This window comes from Neocloeon triangulifer, unplaced genomic scaffold, assembly GCF_031216515.1.
Source record: "Neocloeon triangulifer isolate White Clay Creek 2 clone unplaced genomic scaffold, ASM3121651v1 ptg000017l, whole genome shotgun sequence".
In the NCBI taxonomy this organism is placed as follows: Eukaryota; Metazoa; Arthropoda; class Insecta; order Ephemeroptera; family Baetidae; genus Neocloeon; species Neocloeon triangulifer.
This window is the reverse complement of record NW_026775559.1, coordinates 4,113,979-4,135,865: the sequence shown is the minus strand read 5'-3', so window position 1 is coordinate 4,135,865 and position 21,887 is coordinate 4,113,979. Positions and strand designations below refer to the sequence as shown.

The following is a 21,887-nucleotide window of genomic DNA, read 5'->3' as shown; positions in this document are numbered from 1 at the left end:
CGGGTCGCACATACCGCGGTGACCAATGCCGTGCGCAAAGGTAGTAAAATAAATTCGGCGTTGAAAATTTTCCATAGCTTCTTCCAACAAAGCCTTTCTTCAATACTGAATCGATTTACAGCTCCAAGTTTGAATGAAAAACATTTCTATGATCAATACGGCTGTTATTGAAAGAGCAATTGACCTCAAGTATTTTCAATGGAAATTAATTAATTGTAATGGGCACCTCTTTGAAATTGAAATGACTCAAAGGGAAAGAAAGAGCACGTTGGTGAAGCAGGGTAAAGTGCCACTTGATATGGGAACTAATTCAGTTATTTGACTTATAAAACAAACAAGAAACACTGCTTGTGGAAAAGGAAGTGAATTGAGAAGTAAAATTTATTGTTTATATAATCATTATTCACACACGTTAAATGAGAGATAACTTTTAATAACTAGGATACAATTATAAAAAGAAAATAATAGTTTTTGCGTTTTTCGCAAATAATACGGCAAACAACCAAATTTTATTAATCGACTAATATTTTAAACCTAAAGTTAAATTCACTTTTGATCATTATGTGATAATGTATATTGCATGAGAATTTTGAAATTCAACAGTTCGCGTCTCTTCTTTCATCCTCTGGGTTCGGAATGCAAATGACCCGTAAAAAGAGAGCGCGGTCGAGTTCCAACCCCCCAGTGAGTGGGGTGTCTTTTGTTTCAGACCGAGCAAGGGTGGCGCACTCACCACTCGAAATACCTCATCGCACTGCCGCCTTTTGGCAGATTCGCTCACTCGGTGTTTGCCCGCCCGCCCAATTTCGCCGACAGCGCAGCAGCACCCTTGTTTTGCGCACGCACTCGGAAAATCTGTCTCGTGAATAGTTTGCCACATGCACGCACGGCGGAAGTGCTTCCAGTCAAAGAGCCGCCGGTCTCTGGGCACACAATTATTCCGATTGGAATTCCAACAAGCAAATCATGGCTCCGTGGTATTCGTCATGAAGGAGATTTTGGACATGAAGAAAACAAAATGTGTAGAATGCAATATTTTTTTAATAGCTTCCTTGATAATATTCACTTCAATCTTCTTATTCTTGGTCCTCTTTCAACATTTAAGTTTTTTCTTTAATTTTCAAATTGTAAGATACCTTAAAAAAAAATCATTTATAAGTAAAAATTTATGTGGGAATTTTGTTTATCTAAAATAGATTATACTATAAAGTTTTCCTCTAAATCAGAATAGAGTGCTTGTTTCGATTTTCCTAATTTCCATATTAAATGGAAGTGTTAAATTTTTAATTAAAATATTATAGCAATGGGACTTTCTTGTCTTGAAACATTGCTTTATTGTAAAAAAACAACTTCCATAGTTTTGGTTGTAACTCTGCAACAATTATAAAAAATTTTAAAACTAATAGTGCCCAAAAATTGACCTTTTTTCTGATACAAAAATTTGAGAAAAAAATAGTATGTAAGCTGTATCAAATTTTTCATAATATCAAGTAATCATCAATTAATGTCATTAAATAATTTTCTATGCATCAACTACAAAACTTCGATGGCATGACAGGTATCGACAATTTCAAGCATTGAAATTATCCGTAATTAGCGGTAATTAGATCCAAAGCCTTCCAACATGCAAATGGCAATTTGATTAACTGTGGTGCTGCAGCGTGGGCGCTCCTCTGGCCATATTTGTCACAGGCGTCTCATTCAACTTGCCTCCAAACGCACACACGTACTGTGCGTTTGCAAATAAGATTATGTGGCATATATGCCGATATGCATATGGCGAACAATCTAATTCCCTTGGAGATTAACGCAAAATCCTGTTGTGCGGCGGTCTATCAATAAGTCGGCAGTAAAGTTCCGTGCAAACATGAAATGCCACACGTCCATGCATGATGATTGATTAATTCGACGGATTTAGCTTGTTAGTAATTAAATGATGAGTTTTAAATTGACTTTTGCAGTCCGTTACGCACTTAATGAATTGAAATCTAATATCAATAATTTTTTCCACGACTTAAATTTCATAATTTTCGTTGCAAATATTTAAATGCTAGTTAAATTGATACACATTTAACTCTTGAAATCTCTGCAAATTCAATTTTCCAAGTTAACTCAAACAACTGCTAAGCTTTCCACGAAGTTACATCAGATAGTGAGGAAACAGGAAGTTGGCTGCATCAAGTCGGATGAAGTAGGTTCCGAGGGGTTGCAAATTATCCCTCAGCCGAGGGCGTTTTATTGTATTATTTGCTGCCTATGCGTATATACGTGCTACGTACACAATAATTCGAGAGAGGGCTGCCGGTCTAATGGCAAATATCCAAGAGCAAACACGCTGCAACGCATCCCCCGGCTCATTACATCCCCCGTCGTCCGCTCGGTCCTTCCAGCCTCTGGTCATCCAACCTCCATTTCGCGAAATGAACGAGTCGCGCGCGCGTCTCCAAGACAAACGAGCCGGCTCCTAGGTGATAATCTAATTACCTCTCGGTTGTTTTATAGCCTGGCCGGCCCTCCAGACGGCGCGCCGCATCTCCTGAGCTCCTAATTACGCTCACGCCAAAAATGTGATTTACACCAATTAATACACCCTGCTCAGGGAAAGACCGCTCGGCACGTGAGAATTGCGTCTTTTCTTGAGACGTAGCTTGCGGAGCTAAATCGGTTTAGCTTCAAGGGCTCACATGTCTTAATACTTGCGAAATTGTATGTGTGCACCTCTTTTCAAAACCCTGTTCCCAAAACTTTAATTAATCATGTTTCTTACTAAAAAAAAGTTAGAATTTATCTTTAAAATAAAATTTCATTTATTTATTTACAGTTTTTCAAAAATAATGGGCATTATTTTCAAAGCACAATGTATCCAGCAAAATTAAATGAAGAAGAAACTTATATAACCTTGATCATAAATTCCTCACTTACGTTTATGACATCTTAAAAAATCTTAATCTAGACAACACAGACTTAAAAGATAATGGCAAAATTAATTCTCCCACATATAATTTAAATAAAAATTAACTCACTGTGGATGGATAGATTCTCCGTAAGTGGGGTATTTTTATTTGAAACCTACCAGATGAAAAAGTATTTTTAAAGTTTTGCACCCAAGAAAAATAAATTTCAATAATTTGATAGTTCATTGAATAGAAAAAAAATTGCAGACATTGAAATTTTTTTTAAATTTACCTACAGGAAAACAAAATCTTGGTAAGCAGACGATTTTGGAAAAACAAGTGTCAGGATTGATTTTACCATAATCTCTTAAAGTTGTACCGGTCAACAGAGAATAATTATGATTTTCTTATATTTTTAGCTGTTCTTTTTTTTTAGGAAAAACATTTAATTTGACTTTTTTTTTCATATAAAAATCTATTAAAAATATGCTAAAACAAGGTTTGTATTTTCAGTTTTTATTAAAATTTTTTTAAATAATTATAAATCAACACAAAAAAACCATGGGTCTCTGTAAAAAAAATTAAATATTTTTGTTTACCTTGTTTGTTTTCTTTCTTTTTTTTTTTTTTTGTTCGAGAGTGTTTTTTCCTTTTATTGAAACAAAAATTTCAATTTAAATTGCACATAGTTAGAAGTCCATTTTCTTCTGAAACAAATAATTTCACATACAAACAAAATTATAAAAATATTGGGCGAATGCAATTCTTTGAAGTTCATATATAATTTCATATGTATAAAAGGCAGTCGTGGCTAATAATTCGGCTTTTAGGGTTCCTCGGTTCACCTTCGGAGGTGCGAAGGTGCGCGCGTGTCCTGTGGTCGCGGCGGCCAACACGACGGCGGCGTCGCGAGGATCGATGGGTGCGCACCACAGGCCACAGGAGCGGGCACATCCAGTCATCCAGTCGTGCTTCGACCTCGGCTGCTCGCGGATCTGCTGCCGCTCGGCCAAGGAAGCTCATCGCGAAGAAGACGAAAGCGAGCGCGCCATACCTCCCGCACCAATGGCCGCCACGTTGCCACTGCTGCTGCTACTCGTGGCCGCTGCCTCGGCCGCCATTCACGGTAAGTGATCTTTATCATTTCTACCTTAAAATTTTACTGGATAAATACTAAATTTGGTAATGTTATAGTACGCGCGACGTGTTTTTTCATAAGTTGGCAACACTTGTGCTCCCATGTAAAAGTATCACGTCGCGCGTTCGATAGTGGTTTTACGTCGCGCATACAATAATGGTTTTACGTCGCGCGTTCACTACTGGTGGCGGTGAAATTGTTAAGAGGAAACCGATTATTTCATCGATACCTCGGCAACATGTATAGCACGCGCGACGCAATTCGTTTCCTACAATCTTAATTAAGGGGACTGCTAGGAAGAATAGGGGCCCTTGGGATGGGTTCAGAATGGGGCAAGACGACCTCCGGAGGGCCGTGTGCACCCTTATAGCACGCGCGACGGGCCGTAAATCCAGTGAGGGGCAAAGCGAACTCCGGAGGGCACTTTTCACCATCGTAAGAGACGCGACGCATGGTTATAGTACGCGCGACGCATGCTTATAGTACGCGCGACGCATGCTTATAGGAGGCGCGACGCACGACTAATTAATTATTATAAAAGGTGTTGCACGCGGCCGGAGTTGTGGGCACCCCACGAACCGGCAACTCGGAGGTGGGCAACCCCCAAGATTAATTTTTGCAGAAGCCGCGAGCGAGGGGTGGAGGCGCAGCGAGGTCGAGGACGTGGGGAAGGCCGTGCGGAGGGCGAGGACAAAAGGGCGGCTGTGTTCGTGGGGGGGCTCCGCAGGAGCCCCCCCACGATCCCCGCCCGTTTGTCCCGCCCGGAGCCGGCCTTCACCACGTTCTCGGGCGAGCGCGCCTCCAGCCCGAAGCTCGCAAACCCACAACGGAGTTGCTTACAAAAGGAATCGTCTGCAAAAAGGGCTTAGAAAGCAAAAAGTGTGGTGCCCACAACTCCCTTTGCAGACAACACCTTTTGTGGGCAACTCCGTTGTGGGTTTGCGAGCTTCGGGCTGGAGGCGCGCTCGCCCGAGAACGTGGTGAAGGCCGGCTCCGGGCGGGACAAACGGGCGGGGATCGTGGGGGGGCTCCTGCGGAGCCCCCCCACGAACACAGCCGCCCTTTTGTCCTCGCCCTCCGCACGGCCTTCCCCACGTCCTCGACCTCGCTGCGCCTCCACCCCTCGCTCGCGGCTTCTGCAAAAATTAATCTTGGGGGTTGCCCACCTCCGAGTTGCCGGTTCGTGGGGTGCCCACAACTCCGGCCGCGTGCAACACCTTTTATAATAATTAATTAGTCGTGCGTCGCGCCTCCTATAAGCATGCGTCGCGCGTACTATAAGCATGCGTCGCGCGTACTATAAGCATGCGTCGCGCGTACTATAAGCATGCGTCGCGCGTACTATAAGCATGCGTCGCGCGTACTATAACCATGCGTCGCGCGTACTATAACCATGCGTCGCGTCTCTTACGATGGTGAAAAGTGCCCTCCGGAGTTCGCTTTGCCCCTCACTGGATTTACGGCCCGTCGCGCGTGCTATAAGGGTGCGCACGGCCCTCCGGAGGTCGTCTTGCCCCATTCTGAACCCATCCCAAGGGCCCCTATTCTTCCTAGCAGTCCCCTTAATTAAGATTGTAGGAAAAGAATTGCGTCGCGCGTGCTATACATGTTGCCGAGGTATCGATGGAATAATCGGTTTCCTATTAACAATTTCACCGCCACCAGTATTGAGCGCGCGACGTAAAACCATTATTGTATGCGCGACGTAAAACCACTATTAAACGCGCGACGTAATGCAAGTGATGCCAACTGAAATCAGGGATTTTGGGAAACACGTCGCGCGTACTATAACATTACCCTAAATTTACTTCACATTATGCTCTAAGCTATGGTCTTATAATTTTCATTGTAAGATAATTATTATTTGCAAATTATCAGTGCTGTTGACGTTTTTCTTGTTTTTTTTTGTCGTTCTTAAAATACATTCAATCTTGATTAACTGAAAAATACTAAAATAATTATCTCCATTCACAATTCTTGCAACGTAGTAATAAAAAATTGAAGCAATGCAAGTAAAAATAATATATTTTCAAATTTTTAATTTTGACATCTTCTATATAATAAAACTTTATTTTCTATAAAATATTGACCACAAAAGCCTCTTTTTATTATGATAATATATCAAAGTTCGATTGAAAAGGAAGGGAATGCAAATGACGCGATTTACTAATCTAATAATATTTAATTTTGAAATTTATAAGTCATTTCATTATAATTCCAAGATTTTAAGCATAATTTAAAACCTGCTGTTATAAACAATAATTAAAAGTCAACTGATCACAAAAAGAGGGGAAATTTACAGCTTGCTGGTACTATAAAGACCTAAGATTTCTTGTATCTAAATGAGAGGAAAAGGAATTAATTTAAAAGTTTGAAAAAAATAATATATACAGTACAGACTTTTAGAGCACAATTAGCTAGTGCCATCAGATCGAACGTTCCCTTTTGTGACTATTTATTTCTATTTCTTCAAAGAGGTTACGCCCTGTTTTAATTTCAATTAAATGCACCTTGAGGGTTAATTTTCAAGTAAAAGCTATGTTCAACTTGAGCCCAATTTTTTCAAAATATTACTTAAAACTATTTAAATATTTTCTTTTTAACTCGTTTCAAAGTGTACTGTTAATAATTAAACTAGGTAAGAGCATTTTTTTTTAAATCTACATTCAAATAAGAGAAATATCATTCAATATTATTGCTTATTGTTTTTCAAATAATATGATAAAAAGAAATGCAAATCCACCCACGTGCAATTTGCATCTACAAGATGGAAATGCTGCAGAATGCAGTTTAATTTGTCCTGACGTGTCACGGCAACGCCTGCCAGAGAGTCTAAGTTGTCGGTTCGGAGTGCGCTCACCTGCGATAATAAGTAAATTTGATGCAAACAACACAATCCAATATGCCATTCGCAAATTGGAATTTGCATACTAATTGATAATTGTGGGCGGCGCTGGCTGTTGGCGCCGTGTTCAGAGGCAGCGCACGACTTCATTTGCATGGAACACAAATTGAAATGCCCCCGCTTATGTACAATTATTTCTCGTTTCGCCAAACGCGAGAGAATGATCCGCGATTACGGCAGACTCGCGTGTGGCCGGTCTGCGCGCTTAATCGTGAATGCGTCTCTGGAGCAACGAAACAAGCGAATGTTGGAAAAATTGAATAATTTTGCTGCATCGGAAAATTGATTGACCAGATACAGGAGTGAATGAATATTTATTAATTAAAATCTGGCTGAAGTATACTCAAAATTTGCTGCCAAGTGAACAAATATTTCATTTTTGGATCAGTTAACGAGCAAAGAGAAATTTAAGTTATTGTGATGTGACAGTGTCCTGCATAAAGTAATAACATGAGTTCATTTTTAAATCTAAAATCATCACCAGCAAATATAAAATCCCGTGGAAACTTTTTACCGCCCAAAAAGGAAGGAAATGAAGGAATGATTTATTTATGGCAATATTGCGTAGTGCGTTTGCTTCCCATGAACAGAGGAAACGCAATTTAAAACAGAGGAACTGCAAAAATAAAAAAATAAGCGTCAATTGCATTATGTGTTATTTATTTGTAGTATTTTTTAAAATCTGAATAGGGAGGAAATGATTTTTTTTTCTCCTTTTTTTTGTGAAAATGAAAAAAATGCACACCATGGACGAAATGGAGCATCCGGTTGAAACCTCGTTAATGCACGTTTTACGCGACAACACAAAATTTTTCCAGTCTGCAAAGTCTAGTTGAAAACTTATGCCGCCATGCAAAACAATCCTCGCATAAAAGTTCCCGTCTCGGCATAAGAGCAATAAAATGCACAGGAAGGACGGCGGCGTGCGGTGCAGAGAAAACAGTGAGATCGCTGGACGAAGGAACAGCTCTGGCAAAATTGGCTGCCGTGCACTGCGGCAAAGTGGCTGTGCCGCTTTCGAATCATTTGCGCGACACGGAACGAAATAACAAGAGGCATTAATCTGTGCACGGCTAGGGAAAAATGGCGATGCAGTTGGGAACTGCCGGTTGCATATCCCGAATAATTTGCATATGCAAAGACGCTCGCTGCAGAAGATGTCGCATAATTGAATCGGCAAACAGCTCTCCTAGACATTAGTGACGATCGCATTATGCTTGTGTGATTTCGCCCCACAAAATCAGACATGTGTGAATCCTATGGGGTTATATTTAATTTAGTATTACAATAATTTTTATTTATATGTATGTGCTAAACGCGCTTAGAGAGAGAGAATAGGTTTATAAGCATGAACAGGCAGGGAGAATTGTATACCTGAGTGCGAGGGAGTCGCGCGAACACATGTATTGCCACCCCTGACCTAAATAAAAATACACGCATAGATTTTAAGGCGCTCATTGGTCTAGACTTATAATGTAAGGAGGGGTTTATTTTTCGTCAAACTGATTCTAGCCCGAAATTAAAAAGAGAAAATCAGACTTCACCTTCCGCTGGTCGAGTGCAGGACCTTTGACTCAAATTAGCAGACTCAAAAGTTTAGTGGCTAATCTTTTGACGAAAAATACTCCAACCCACAAGGCATTCATCCAAGCCGCGCTCTGAGCAAGGAGTAACAGGTTCGAGTTATTTTGTGCTAATTTGTGCCCATTTACTGTTGTACCAACGGCTTGTTTTAATTTTATTTAATTTGGAAAAAGTTCATTCTCTCTAGAGTATAAGTAAACAGTTAATAGAAGAAAATTAGACTGTCGATCCAAAGCAGTCCACAAGCCTTTACGTATTAAGGTTAAAAATCTCTCTCTCGTTTATTACGATTTTAAGGACCCTTGGTTTATTTTATTTTATTTTATTTTGGTTTATAATATTTCATACTGTATGTTTATGTACGAAAACAGTTATATTCATAAACAGTAAACAATATACAAAAGAATAGAAACCATAAAACTTTTATCAGTATTTTTGTAACGCTTTTTATTGAACAATTAAAATATTACTTTCTTCTTATTAAAATTTATATTATATTTGTTTAAATTAAACACAAATGAAACCTTTTAGTTTATTGCAATAATAAGTTTAAATATGATAGTAAACAGATACGAATATAAAGTTCAAATCCAATAAAAGAATTAAGGTTTAATAAGTAGTGAAAAAAATAATTAAATTCGCTCATTATGGCCAGGCCTGAAAGTGTGTTTCTATGAAGTACTTATTGAAGTAGGTACGCATTCTGTACTAGGGTATTTTTATTTAATGAAGAGCGCCAAATCAACTAATAATAAAAGTACCTGCCAGTGTGCGTGCTCTCGGGAGAAACAAAAATATAAAAGGCGCATTTTTCTCCCCCTCAATCGGACAGGCACCGATTGAATGAAACGGTCGCCTCGTCCACTTTCCCTTTTTACCTGCCGAGTTAGATTTACAAATAAAAATAGACGTCTGAAAGAAATGAGATAATCGCTTCTATAAGTCTTTGTAGATTCGCGCGCAAAGCGGTTTTGGTTTTTCATGTAGATAACTTAATTTAAAAATCATTTAAAAAAACCCCTTTCAATAAAACCATTTCTAACCCCCCCGCTTTCACATGGTGTCAGTATTTTTTCTCACGCGCCCAATTAGTATTTTAAATTAATTTCCGCTTAAATATTTCAATATTGTTTGTTAAAAATATAAAAATATTCATAATGACTTCAATTTTTTCTCTTTTTATTGATTTGAATCTTTAAGTTCATCTCAATGTGTTTAATTAATCATTTTTTATTCTTAGAATATTAAAATGTTAATTATTGAACTATCAGAAATATTTTTCTTGCTGAATTACGTATTTCAAACTTAAATTTTTTTTTTTTAATAGTATTTTATTTGCATATACATTTTTGATTGAATTTAATAGATTCCACACAATTCAAAAATAAAATAAACCAAGTTTTAGGGATCTAAGATTTTTCGGAACTAGGTTTAACTAAAATAAAAGCCACTCGGAACTGTATTTTCCAAAAGAAATGACTCGCCACTATTGACAGAAATTCGTGTCTATAATTGAGATAACTGGAGGATAGGTTAGATTGGGACGATAAATTAAATATCCAAGAGGCCGTATTTAAATTTACAGGCCGCGCACATATATAAGCAAAAATTTCAAACTTTTGACATACACAAAAATGTGTTCTTAAATAATAACGTAGGGATTAAAATCAATTTTATCATATACTTAGAAATCAAGCGATGGAAAAATTATAATATATAACCAAAATTATATTTTTCCACTTTTTTCTTTCCAAATAATTTCCATAAAACAAATAGAAAAATAAGAATCTAAGCTGCCTAACGGGAATTTTCTCGGGGCCAGCGTCGTATCTTTTTGCACCGCGCAACAACAATGATTCCAGGAGCATACAAACAAAAAAACGTCCTGTTTGCCTTTTCGAAACGTGCTTTTTACCATCTTATACACGCTTAAAATTCCTTCGCGCCTCTTTATGACCAGCTCAGGACCGCTGTATTCTATCACACAATACACTACCCAAACGCTTTTCTATACACACGTCTTTAGTGACCCATTTTTCCTTTGGGACCTTAACGCACAAAAACACATGCATGCACAAAACGCACCCGCATTTTTTTTTACTCAAAAAATAACAACTTAACACTTACACAAAAAACAAAAATTTGTACGAGCAACAATCGCGGATAAGATTTCACTCGTCAAGAAAAAACGACCAGGGTCGCGAACGCTTTTATTCGCACCGGCAATTCATGCCTTCTTTTCACGCTCAAAACAGTGCATGGCCTTTTTAGGTCACATTCCTTCTACCCATACAAATTCAGGTAACAAGCAATACAACACGGCTCTTAAAATTTCACAAAAAAAAAAAAAAAAAAAATCTGGAAAAAAATCTGTTTATGTGCAAGTGCAAGTTTTTCAGACTGTCTTTTTTTTTAAATACCAATAAAATAATCTATCTTATAACCTGATTGGACAGAAACAAACAAATATATTTTAATTCTAACACCAGGAAGGAAGTTTTTATTTTAAAAAAAAAAGTAAATTTTTTTTTTTTTTAAATTTATCCCAAGGCTACTCCTTGGTTAATTAAATAACAGCAAAATAAATTAGTATATCAAATTTATCAAAGTTTCCACTCGTAAGTGGATTAACAAAATTAATAACTTAAACAAACCTTTTTAATTATTTATTCTCCATAATTAAAAAGTGCAATTAAAATTTTAGCTGAATTTTTCTTTATTAATTAATAATAATAACCGGTCCCAATTTTTCCTGAACCATCCGGCTCAATTATAAATGGGGTGCTTGTAAATATTGTAAATTCAAGGATCCAAGTTTTGTACAATTTTCTGCCCTGCCGTATATCTAGTGAGTGGTCCTCCACGAGGATAAGGTTGGTACAGTTCTGTTGCATAGGGATTAAGTCCAAGCTGTCCTATACAAAATTTAGAATTAGGAAAAAATAAAAAGGAATCGTTGGACTTTTTCTAACAAGGTAGTCTCAAGATGCTCTGTCAAGGTGACCAAAGAAGAGGCTCAGCAGGCAGATGTTTTGCGTGACTAACAGTCTGGGCTGCTAAATGATATTAAAGGACGGGATTTGTCAGAGTACGGGCCTAATAACTGCATATTTTTACTGGATGAGATTAGAGACCTCTTCTTACTAGCGAATGAAATGAATATAACGCTAGTTAAATGAAATTGAATAATCTGACGTCACGTGTAGTATGTAGTAAAGAGATGAACTATAAAAAAAAGGTACTTACTAAATGGGCAAGAGCTAGTATGTAACAAAAAACAAAGAGAGAGTAATCAAACGAAAAAAGATAACATCATTTAAAGACAAAGTTTGTACTTAAATGAATGAAATAATGAGAAACAACGATTTTTGAACAAAATCGAAACACATATTCAAAGAAAAATAATAATCGATATATAAAAAAAAAAAAAAATATACATATTTTTTAATTATTCATTCAGATTATAAGGAATGATATTAAATAATATTTATAACAAAAGTATAATCAACAGGAACAATACGAAAAAATAAATAAAAGAAAATTAAACGATTTAGAATATATTAATTTTTAAATGAATTAACCGTTTCAGTAAAACGGAATATTTTTTTTTTTTTATGAATTTTTTTTAATTACTATTATTAATTTTTATATTTTGACAAACGTTTTTTTTTTCACCTCACGATAAAATAACAAACTCTAATAATCTTACTTGCTACCTCCACAATAGCTTGCAAAAATCTTAATTTTTTTTTATAAAAACTTTAACACCAAGCCAAATCAACAATAATTTAATTATCTTCCTACAGTGCTACTGCAATAAATTATATTATTTAGAAGAATTTATATATCTAAAACAATCAAAATTTTTTAGTATTTTTTCCATTTTTCGAATATTTTTTACAATAGAAAAATGCCTCCCTCTGCAAAAAACGTGTATTGCAGTAATTCAAGTATTAATTATTTAAAAAAAAAAAAGTTAATTTGTACTTTCTCGATAGTTTGCATTTGCCACGGCGGCCGAATCTCTTTTAATGACGGGCGCTTTAACAAACATCTGCTATTGTTTTTTTCCCCCCAAATTAAAATCCTAATATTGACCGAGAAGAATAATAATTATTTTTAAAGAAAAACTCACAACTCCCAAAACAAACAAATAATTACGACATTTTTATCCGATCCAATTTTTTTTTTTTTTTTTCTAAATAAATGCAATTTCAAAATATTTCAATTATTATTTTTATAAAGCCACACATTAATTCACGAATCTGATCTGAACTCCATATTAATTTAAATACTATCCAATGTAAATAATAATAACAATGAAATAACAATACCTTATTTTGCTTTTCCAAGCTTCTCTTCTCACTGTTAAAAAAAAAGTAATAATATTAGCTCCGTTTTCTTCATAATTAAACGACTAAAACTTTTTTTTTAACAAAAAAATAACTGGCTATACTTTTCAGTTTCAAAGAAAAGAAAAAACTTTTTTTACATTACTTGTGTGACTTATTAGAAAAAATTACCAGATTCACTGAAACAGTGTAAGTATTTTGCATGTTATTCAATATTGCACGTTCCAAGGTAATTAGTTAATCTTTTACAACATCGCTTTGATCAACGCATAAAATTTAAATTTTCATAAAATAGAAGTAAATTAATCAATATAATAAATTTGCCCTTGAAAAAACATTAATTTTAGATTACAGATTTTTTAATTATATCAAAATGATTAATTTACATACAATTCTGGAGGATAATATTTTTATTTTTACTCTAAAAAAAAAAAATTAAAAATTAGCAGAAACAATTTTAAAAATTCAAAACAATAAAATGTTAATTATAAATTATTATTAAGTATATCTCCTCTACTATCTTCGCCAAATTCAATAATTCTTTGGTTTGATCTATTATGGTTGTGGTTCTTTAGATTTAGATAGCGACTGCCATTTCTGTACTTTTGGTCACATTGGCATCATTCAGAAAATTTATTTCCATCTCTCAACAGCAAAATATTCAAGAGCATGTTCCTTCCGAAACTGCAAATCGACCTCTAAAATACGTCTAAATCTTCAACAATCAAATATAATGGAAATAAAACTCTTTTCAACCTAATGACAAATTACCTCTGTGTCAAACAATGCATGCTTAGTCTTCTTTCGACACATCAAGATAATCAGACGCAAAGGCATATAAAATAATGAACTACACCTATTTTATAAACCATATTTTTTTTATTATTATTAAAATTGAAAAATTTAAAAATATACAATTTTCACCTATTTAAATATTATCAAAGAAATTTCAATTAATTTTTCTTTTCTATTCATTTCTCAAAGAATGCGAGTTTACCTCTTAAGTTTACACATTTATTTTTAATATTGAGTTTTTTTTTTTTCATTTAAAAATTATTAACTTTTAATACGAAACCAAAGTACTAATTTTTTTTTCTTAATTTCACATATTTGATTTTTTTTTTTCATTTTCATTACATACATACATTTTTATTTTTATAAAAAATAATTAAAAAAAAAAAAAAAAAGAATCATATTTTAGTAATTTTCAATCAAAAAATAATTAACATAAATTCAAAAACTTACTAAATGATTTGCATTTCAGATAAGATCTTCGGGATGTATTTTTACGGGCACAATACATACTTGTATCTCCAACAACCTTATATGTTATATTAAATTTTCGTTTATGTAACTTAATATTAGTAATTAGACCAATGAGCAATATTAACGCTATTTTAATTGTTTTAATTAGTAGTAATAGCACTTACTTAAACAACATTGACAAATTCACGATACGCAAATTTAAAATGAAATCATAATTAACATCATAATATTCATTCAATTACTACCTATACAGCATTGAGCAATTTTCAATCCTTTTTTTTTCCTTAAGAACCTTGATCCTTTTCTCTCAAAACCTAATGCCGAGTGTGTGACAATCAACTACATGAGGAGCACCACGTTGTCAAAAATCTATGAACATCCTATCTAACAAGAATCGAAGCTGGAATAGTCTTCCATGCTACCGGACAGACTCCAAGAGCTGGACACCGACCTTTTCTCCAGTCAACACGATGGCAAGCTACCTGACGTCCCAATGACCCAGGAGAAACAACCTAACTAGTTCCTCACCATCAACATTCTCTCGTCTCGACGAGGGTGAAGGATTTCCAAACTCTCATGGCCTACCGACCACAGCTAATTTCGAAGGCCCGGAAAAAGGGACGCGAAAAGGTCAACACCCGCACTACTGCCGCTTTCTGCGCATCCGCTCCGACCTTGCCGATGATCACCAGCATAGCACGGCTCATAAAGGAAATAAAACTACCCTACAACCTTAACCTTATTACCATAAAATCCTACCATTTTTGCTCAAGCTTATAGAGAAAATTGATGAAAAATAATAGTATAAAATTGTAACACATTTTTATCACATTTAAACTCTTATTGAAATTATAACAAATTGGCCATTATTACTATTTTTCACTTGATGCACTTACTTAAACACATTAAAATACAAACTGAATGTAATCAATTATTATAATTCTGTTTTTTTTTTTTTTTTGAAACCACGAAATATTCAATTAATTTTTTATGAAATCCACCTCGAATGTCACCATTCAATTTAATTTTTATTGCAAGATTTATTTATGTGAATTCAAGAAAGAAGAAGATGCAACAACGTCTTGAACATTCAAACAAAAGAAGAAATTCAGTGTTTAATTTAATGACTTTTTCCTGTTGGCCGAAAAAGTGAAATATTTTATCGGTTATATTTAATTATATTTTCAATAATTTTTATTTTTCGAAAATTTCGTTGCTCATAAATGACCAACTCTATTTTAAGAAGAGGGATGTGAATCCTATGGGGTTATATTTAATTTAGTATTACAATAATTTTTATTTATATGTATGTGCTAAACGCGCTTAGAGAGAGAGAATAGGTTTATAAGCATGAACAGGCAGGGAGAATTGTATACCTGAGTGCGAGGGAGTCGCGCGAACACATGTATTGCCACCCCTGACCTAAATAAAAATACACGCATAGATTTTAAGGCGCTCATTGGTCTAGACTTATAATGTAAGGAGGGGTTTATTTTTCGTCAAACTGATTCTAGCCCGAAATTAAAAAGAGAAAATCAGACTTCACCTTCCGCTGGTCGAGTGCAGGACCTTTGACTCAAATTAGCAGACTCAAAAGTTTAGTGGCTAATCTTTTGACGAAAAATACTCCAACCCACAAGGCATTCATCCAAGCCGCGCTCTGAGCAAGGAGTAACAGGTTCGAGTTATTTTGTGCTAATTTGTGCCCATTTACTGTTGTACCAACGGCTTGTTTTAATTTTATTTAATTTGGAAAAAGTTCATTCTCTCTAGAGTATAAGTAAACAGTTAATAGAAGAAAATTAGACTGTCGATCCAAAGCAGTCCACAAGCCTTTACGTATTAAGGTTAAAAATCTCTCTCTCGTTTATTACGATTTTAAGGACCCTTGGTTTATTTTATTTTATTTTATTTTGGTTTATAATATTTCATACTGTATGTTTATGTACGAAAACAGTTATATTCATAAACAGTAAACAATATACAAAAGAATAGAAACCATAAAACTTTTATCAGTATTTTTGTAACGCTTTTTATTGAACAATTAAAATATTACTTTCTTCTTATTAAAATTTATATTATATTTGTTTAAATTAAACACAAATGAAACCTTTTAGTTTATTGCAATAATAAGTTTAAATATGATAGTAAACAGATACGAATATAAAGTTCAAATCCAATAAAAGAATTAAGGTTTAATAAGTAGTGAAAAAAATAATTAAATTCGCTCATTATGGCCAGGCCTGAAAGTGTGTTTCTATGAAGTACTTATTGAAGTAGGTACGCATTCTGTACTAGGGTATTTTTATTTAATGAAGAGCGCCAAATCAACTAATAATAAAAGTACCTGCCAGTGTGCGTGCTCTCGGGAGAAACAAAAATATAAAAGGCGCATTTTTCTCCCCCTCAATCGGACAGGCACCGATTGAATGAAACGGTCGCCTCGTCCACTTTCCCTTTTTACCTGCCGAGTTAGATTTACAAATAAAAATAGACGTCTGAAAGAAATGAGATAATCGCTTCTATAAGTCTTTGTAGATTCGCGCGCAAAGCGGTTTTGGTTTTTCATGTAGATAACTTAATTTAAAAATCATTTAAAAAAACCCCTTATAAGGAATATTGGGATATTTAATTAAAATTATGAAATACACAAATATATCCATCCCTAATACACCCTGCCTTCCTTTTATTTTGCGTGTGACTTTATCATCATTTCACTCGAGTGCCGTGTGTAACTGCGAGAGCAGCAAGCAGAGAAAGAGAAGAAAGAAAAGCGGAGTGTGTGTGCCGGTGAGCGCCTGCATTTATGCAACCAGCTTCACTTCCAGAGCAGCACGACACACACACCTCCCACCTCTCAATCAGCAAACCACCCAGCTGATAACAGCAGCATAGGTGCCAAGGGCAAAGGCCATTGGCCTCGTGCGGTTTTCGTGTCAGTCGCCTTGCAGACGTCAAGTCTCAAAAGTCGGCGCCGCTCGAGGAGCGAGCGACCGAAATCCTCTCGTCAATTGGAGGTTCCAAATGAATTGTTGGAGTTTCTAACGTAAGTTGAATTATCCGCAAAATCCCTTTTATAAATTTAGAGCGACATAACCCGTTCGGCCTTCTGACCGTTCCATCCCCGATTTTTGTAAGGCAAATTAAACTGACCGAATTTCGCGCACACCCTAGGCGCCCTGCGGGGCCGTTCGATCACCATCAACTGGTCCGGCAACGCAGAGCCGTCCCGGCGTAATTGGGAGCGAAGTGCACGTCGTCCATTGCGTGACCTCTCGCTGCTCATCGGAGTCCGTCACCCTGACTTCCGAGGTCATTCCGCTGCACCCTGTGCAACCCCAGCCTGACTGCAAGCCAGCGCAGTTCAGCTCTCTGCAAGATTTCTGCTCGTCTCTTCACATCATTAAAGCAAGTACAAAACCCCGAACCGAGTGCAAGAAATCGAACTTGTAATATTCGAGTGATTTTCTCCGAGTGCATTCAACTATTATTTTCAAATAATATGTAAATCAATTATTTTCCTACCCATCCTAATTCCTACCTACACAAACAATACCAATTTATAATATTCATGATTTGAATTAATTTACCGATTTTCCATTATTCTCTAATTAAATAATTTTGAATTGAATTTTCACCAAATAAAATCTTTCTTTAATTCTTTTCAAACTGCCGATTTTGATTTGTTTTTCATCTTGGAAAGATCTGAAATTAGTTTTTGAAGTTGTCTGAGTTAATTAAGTTGAGGAAATTAAGCCGAACCTGCGATTAATAGGATTTGATCTAACCCTGACATAGAGTCTAACAAGTCGTTGTTATATGGCGCCCAACTCACTTAATCCCAATTTAATTTGACAAATTAAAGTAAAATTTGTGATCCAGCGAGATCTAGAATATTCTATTCTGTGCTTTGTCTTCGAAAGTTTAGAATTCCAGGGAAATTTACCAAATTCTAGTAGTGCATTTTTGAGTCGGAATTCGCGAGCGTAATTTTTAGCATTCCGCGTGAGCAATTTTGCAGAGTAATTTTTGTCAGATATTCTTGACATCTGTCAGAAAAACAAGGTTGGCCTCTCGTAAATAGTTTACATTTTGATCGTGTGTAAAAATTCTTTTGGTAGAGTAAGACACACTTATGTTGTTTGTTTCCGAGTAAACACGATTTTAGAGTCAGAGATTTAAAGATGGATTTGAACATTAATTCTCATGACATGTTTTTGGTGCCCATGCAATTTGATGTTGCGTCTGGTACCGCGATACCAAGTAGATTACCCCCGATTTGTGTCAATTCACGCGTCATGGCTAAGACAATTCCCGTTTCGGAGTGGAATTTGAAGTATGACGGCGATGAACAAAAACTTTCACTTTCTCTTTTCTTGCGAGAAGTAGAGTTAAATTTTGATTCAAGTAACCTGAGTGAAATTGATTTTTGGAACTCAGCAGTTAACCTTTTTGATGGTCCAATTAGAACATGGTTCTTGGCAAACAGACATAAATGGTCGAAATGGTCCGAGTTAGTCCCAGATCTAAAACTAAATTTCCGCCCGGCAAATTATGAGAGCAAATTGTGGGAGCAGTTGCGATCACGTTCTCAGGGTCCCAAAGAGCGAGTGAATATTTATATTGCCAACATGCAATTTATGTTCAGTTTGCTCGATGTGCAGCCCAGTGAACGAGACAAATTTCTGTTTCTCAGAGCTCGTTTGCACCCAATTTGGCTGTCAAATTTACCGTGGTCGAGTATCGATTCAATCGAGTCGCTGATTAACGAGTCGCTAAAATTAGAGAGCATATTTGATTTGATTCATAGCTATCGCGATCCTGTCCCTCCAGACGATCCCGTTGAGCCAGGTCTAGTTTATAAAAATGATAATCAGTCAGAAATTTTGGATTTGATTGAAAATGGTAGCGAGAGGAGCGCACCAGCGCGTGAGCCAAATGAGCCGCACGGCCCTTCGCCGACGCTTATTTGTGATCCGCACTTGGATGCACACACTGTCGCTAGCGATTTTCCAGACGCCAAAAATTCTCATCATTCCCCTGATCAATGCGAGAATTGCGGAAGTGCGAAAATTGACCCAGCTATTTTAGCGCGTACGTGTTGGAATTGCCGTCGTGTCGGACATCATTATCGGCAATGCACTGTGCGAGTGTGCAATACGTTTTGCATCGGCTGCGGCACGCAAGGCGTATCAAATGTAGATTGCAAAAATGAGAGTTGCCGTCGCAGAGGACGAAAATCTCATTGCTTTGCTCGCGTTCATTTGATTAACACGGCGAGACAAAAATGTTCACGTTCAGGTAGCGATTGGAAACGACACGTGAATAAGATTAGGACCGATGTAATTAGACGCAAACTTGGTGGCATTTTGCTCAAATATAAGCACGAAAATACAAAGTCAAAAAGCGCAAGAGAAAAATCAGAGTCTTCAGAAAATCAAAAAGCAATCTCAGATGACGATCGGATTTTTCTTGAAGTAAAAATATTTGATATTTCTTCTGTTGCACTTTTGGATTCAGGTGCATCTGCTTGTATTTTAGGTGGTCCAGGCAAGCGTTTAATTGACAAATTGAGATTAAAATTGCAAAAATCGAATATTGCCAATGTTGAATTAGCAGATAATTCCAAAAAACCAGTAATTGGAGAAATTGATTTGCCAATTTGTATTGAAGGACAAACTTTTGTAGTAAATTGTTTAGTAGTGCCCGCGGTAGAGCAGAGTTTAATTCTTGGATTAAATTTTTGGTTAAAAACCGGATTTGTTCCCGATGTTTCACGGGGTGAATGGTTCTTTTCCTCTGATGTGGCGCATGAGATTCCGAAAATTTATTCTCTAACGGCGGATGGTGACAAACTTAGCGCGGAGGAGAAAGAAATTCTCGCGAAAACGATCGCCGAGGTTAAGAGCAATTTTCCCAAAGGCTTAGGTCGCACAAATGTAATGGAGCATAAAATTGATACTGGCGATGCAAAACCAGTGAAAACCAAACAGTTTTATATTCAACCTGCTCAATTAAAAATAATGCACGCAGAGCTTGACAAAATGTTAGAGTTAGATGTAATTGAACCGTGCATAAGTCCTTGGTCGAGTCCAGTATTTCTCGTTAATGGCGAAAGTAAAGGTAAAGAGCCGCGATTTGTTGTGGACATGCGTGAAGTAAATAAAGTAACAGTGAGTGACGCGTATGCAGTCCCAATTTTGACAAGCATTTTGGATGGATTAGGTGATGTAAAATTTTTGAGTTCAATTGATTTGAAAAAATCATATTGGCAAATTCCTTTAGATTCTGAGAGTAAATTAAAAACAGCATTTTTCATACCTGAAAGAGGTCAGTTTTGTTTCAAAGTAATCCCTTTTGGAGCTAAAAATTCAGGTCCAGGTTTCATGCGAGCAATTGATTTTGTAGTTGCGAAATCTTGGATTAGAAAGTACATAAGGATTTATATTGATGATTGTTTTGTTGCAACCCCTACTTTCAAATTACACATTAAGGTGTTAATTGAATTATTTCGTTTACTCAAAGAAGCCAATTTAACTCCAAATTGGGAGAAATGTAGATTTCTTAGAAAATCAATTAAAATTTTAGGCTACGTGCTTGATGAATTTGGTTTGCACACCGATCCAGACAAAACCGCTTCAATTTTGAATCTTCCTCGTCCCAAAAATTGTACGGAAATCAAAAGATTTTACGGCGCACTTTCGTATTACCGCAGATTGATCCCAAATTTCAGTGTTTTAGCTGAACCCCTCTTGCGACTTCTCAAAAAGAAAATTCCCTTTGCGTGGAATGAGGAGCAAGACGATGCGTTCGTCAAGCTGAAACAGGCCGCTGTTTCAGACACAGTCGTGAAACTGCCAGATTTCAACCGTCCATTTTATTTGCACACTGATGCATCTGATGTTGGAATTTCAGGAGTTTTGACTCAAGTTTTCGATGACGGTGAACACCCAATTTTTTACGTCAGTCGTTTATTAAATGATTCCGAGAGAAATTATATAACAATCCAAAAGGAAGCCCTTGCGATAGTTTGGTCCATTGAGCGATTAGCAGGATATTTAAGTTATAACAAATTTTTTGTTGTTACTGATAATAAGCCTCTAAAATATTTGCAAGACCATAAAAATCCCAAAGGTAGACTTGCGAATTGGAAGTATAAATTACAGGAATTTGATTTTGAAATAATTCACCGCCCTGGCAGATTAAATGTTGTTCCCGATATTTTATCTCGTTCTTTCAATTGTAGTATTAAAGTTTCAGCAATAACTTTGAATACCCCAATTCGTGACACATGGTATTTGAGCATGATAACGCGCGTGAAGGAAAATCCAGCACAATTTCCACTTTTCAAAGTAGTTGATAATAAATTGTATAAATTGAGTAAAAGTTGGAATCCCTTAGATGAAGCCGAATTTAAATTAGTTGTCCCTAAGTGCTCGAGATTAAAAGTTTTTGAAGCAATGCACAATGCCCCTCAATCAGGACATTTTGGATTTTACAAAACTTTCAATCGAATTTCAGAACAATTTTATTGGCCCAGAATGCGCGCAGATATTAGCAAATTTGTTTCCCATTGTAAAACGTGTCTAGCACAAAAACCAGTTCAAGCAGCTCCTGCTGGATTAATGAATTCACATCCCGTAAATTCACCTTGGCAAGTTGTGTGCTCAGATATTGTGGGCGAATTTCCGCGTAGCAAAAATGGTCACAAATATGTTCTTTGTTTAGTAGATTTGTTTACAAAATTT

General features: G+C 36.1%; 1 protein-coding gene across 4 annotated transcripts in view; it reads left to right on the top strand.

Annotated features, from left to right (window-relative positions):
• LOC132203159 (lachesin-like) overlaps window positions 1-21,887 on the top strand; it is a 96,034-nt gene that overhangs the window by 16,703 nt on the left and 57,444 nt on the right. For all 4 annotated transcript variants that reach the window (XM_059630697.1, XM_059630699.1, XM_059630698.1 and 1 more), the window contains one exon: window positions 3,725-4,020. In XM_059630697.1, the coding sequence (XP_059486680.1) occupies window positions 3,813-4,020 (208 nt within the window). In that variant the 5' untranslated portion in view covers window positions 3,725-3,812. The remainder of the gene's footprint in view (window positions 1-3,724; window positions 4,021-21,887) is intronic.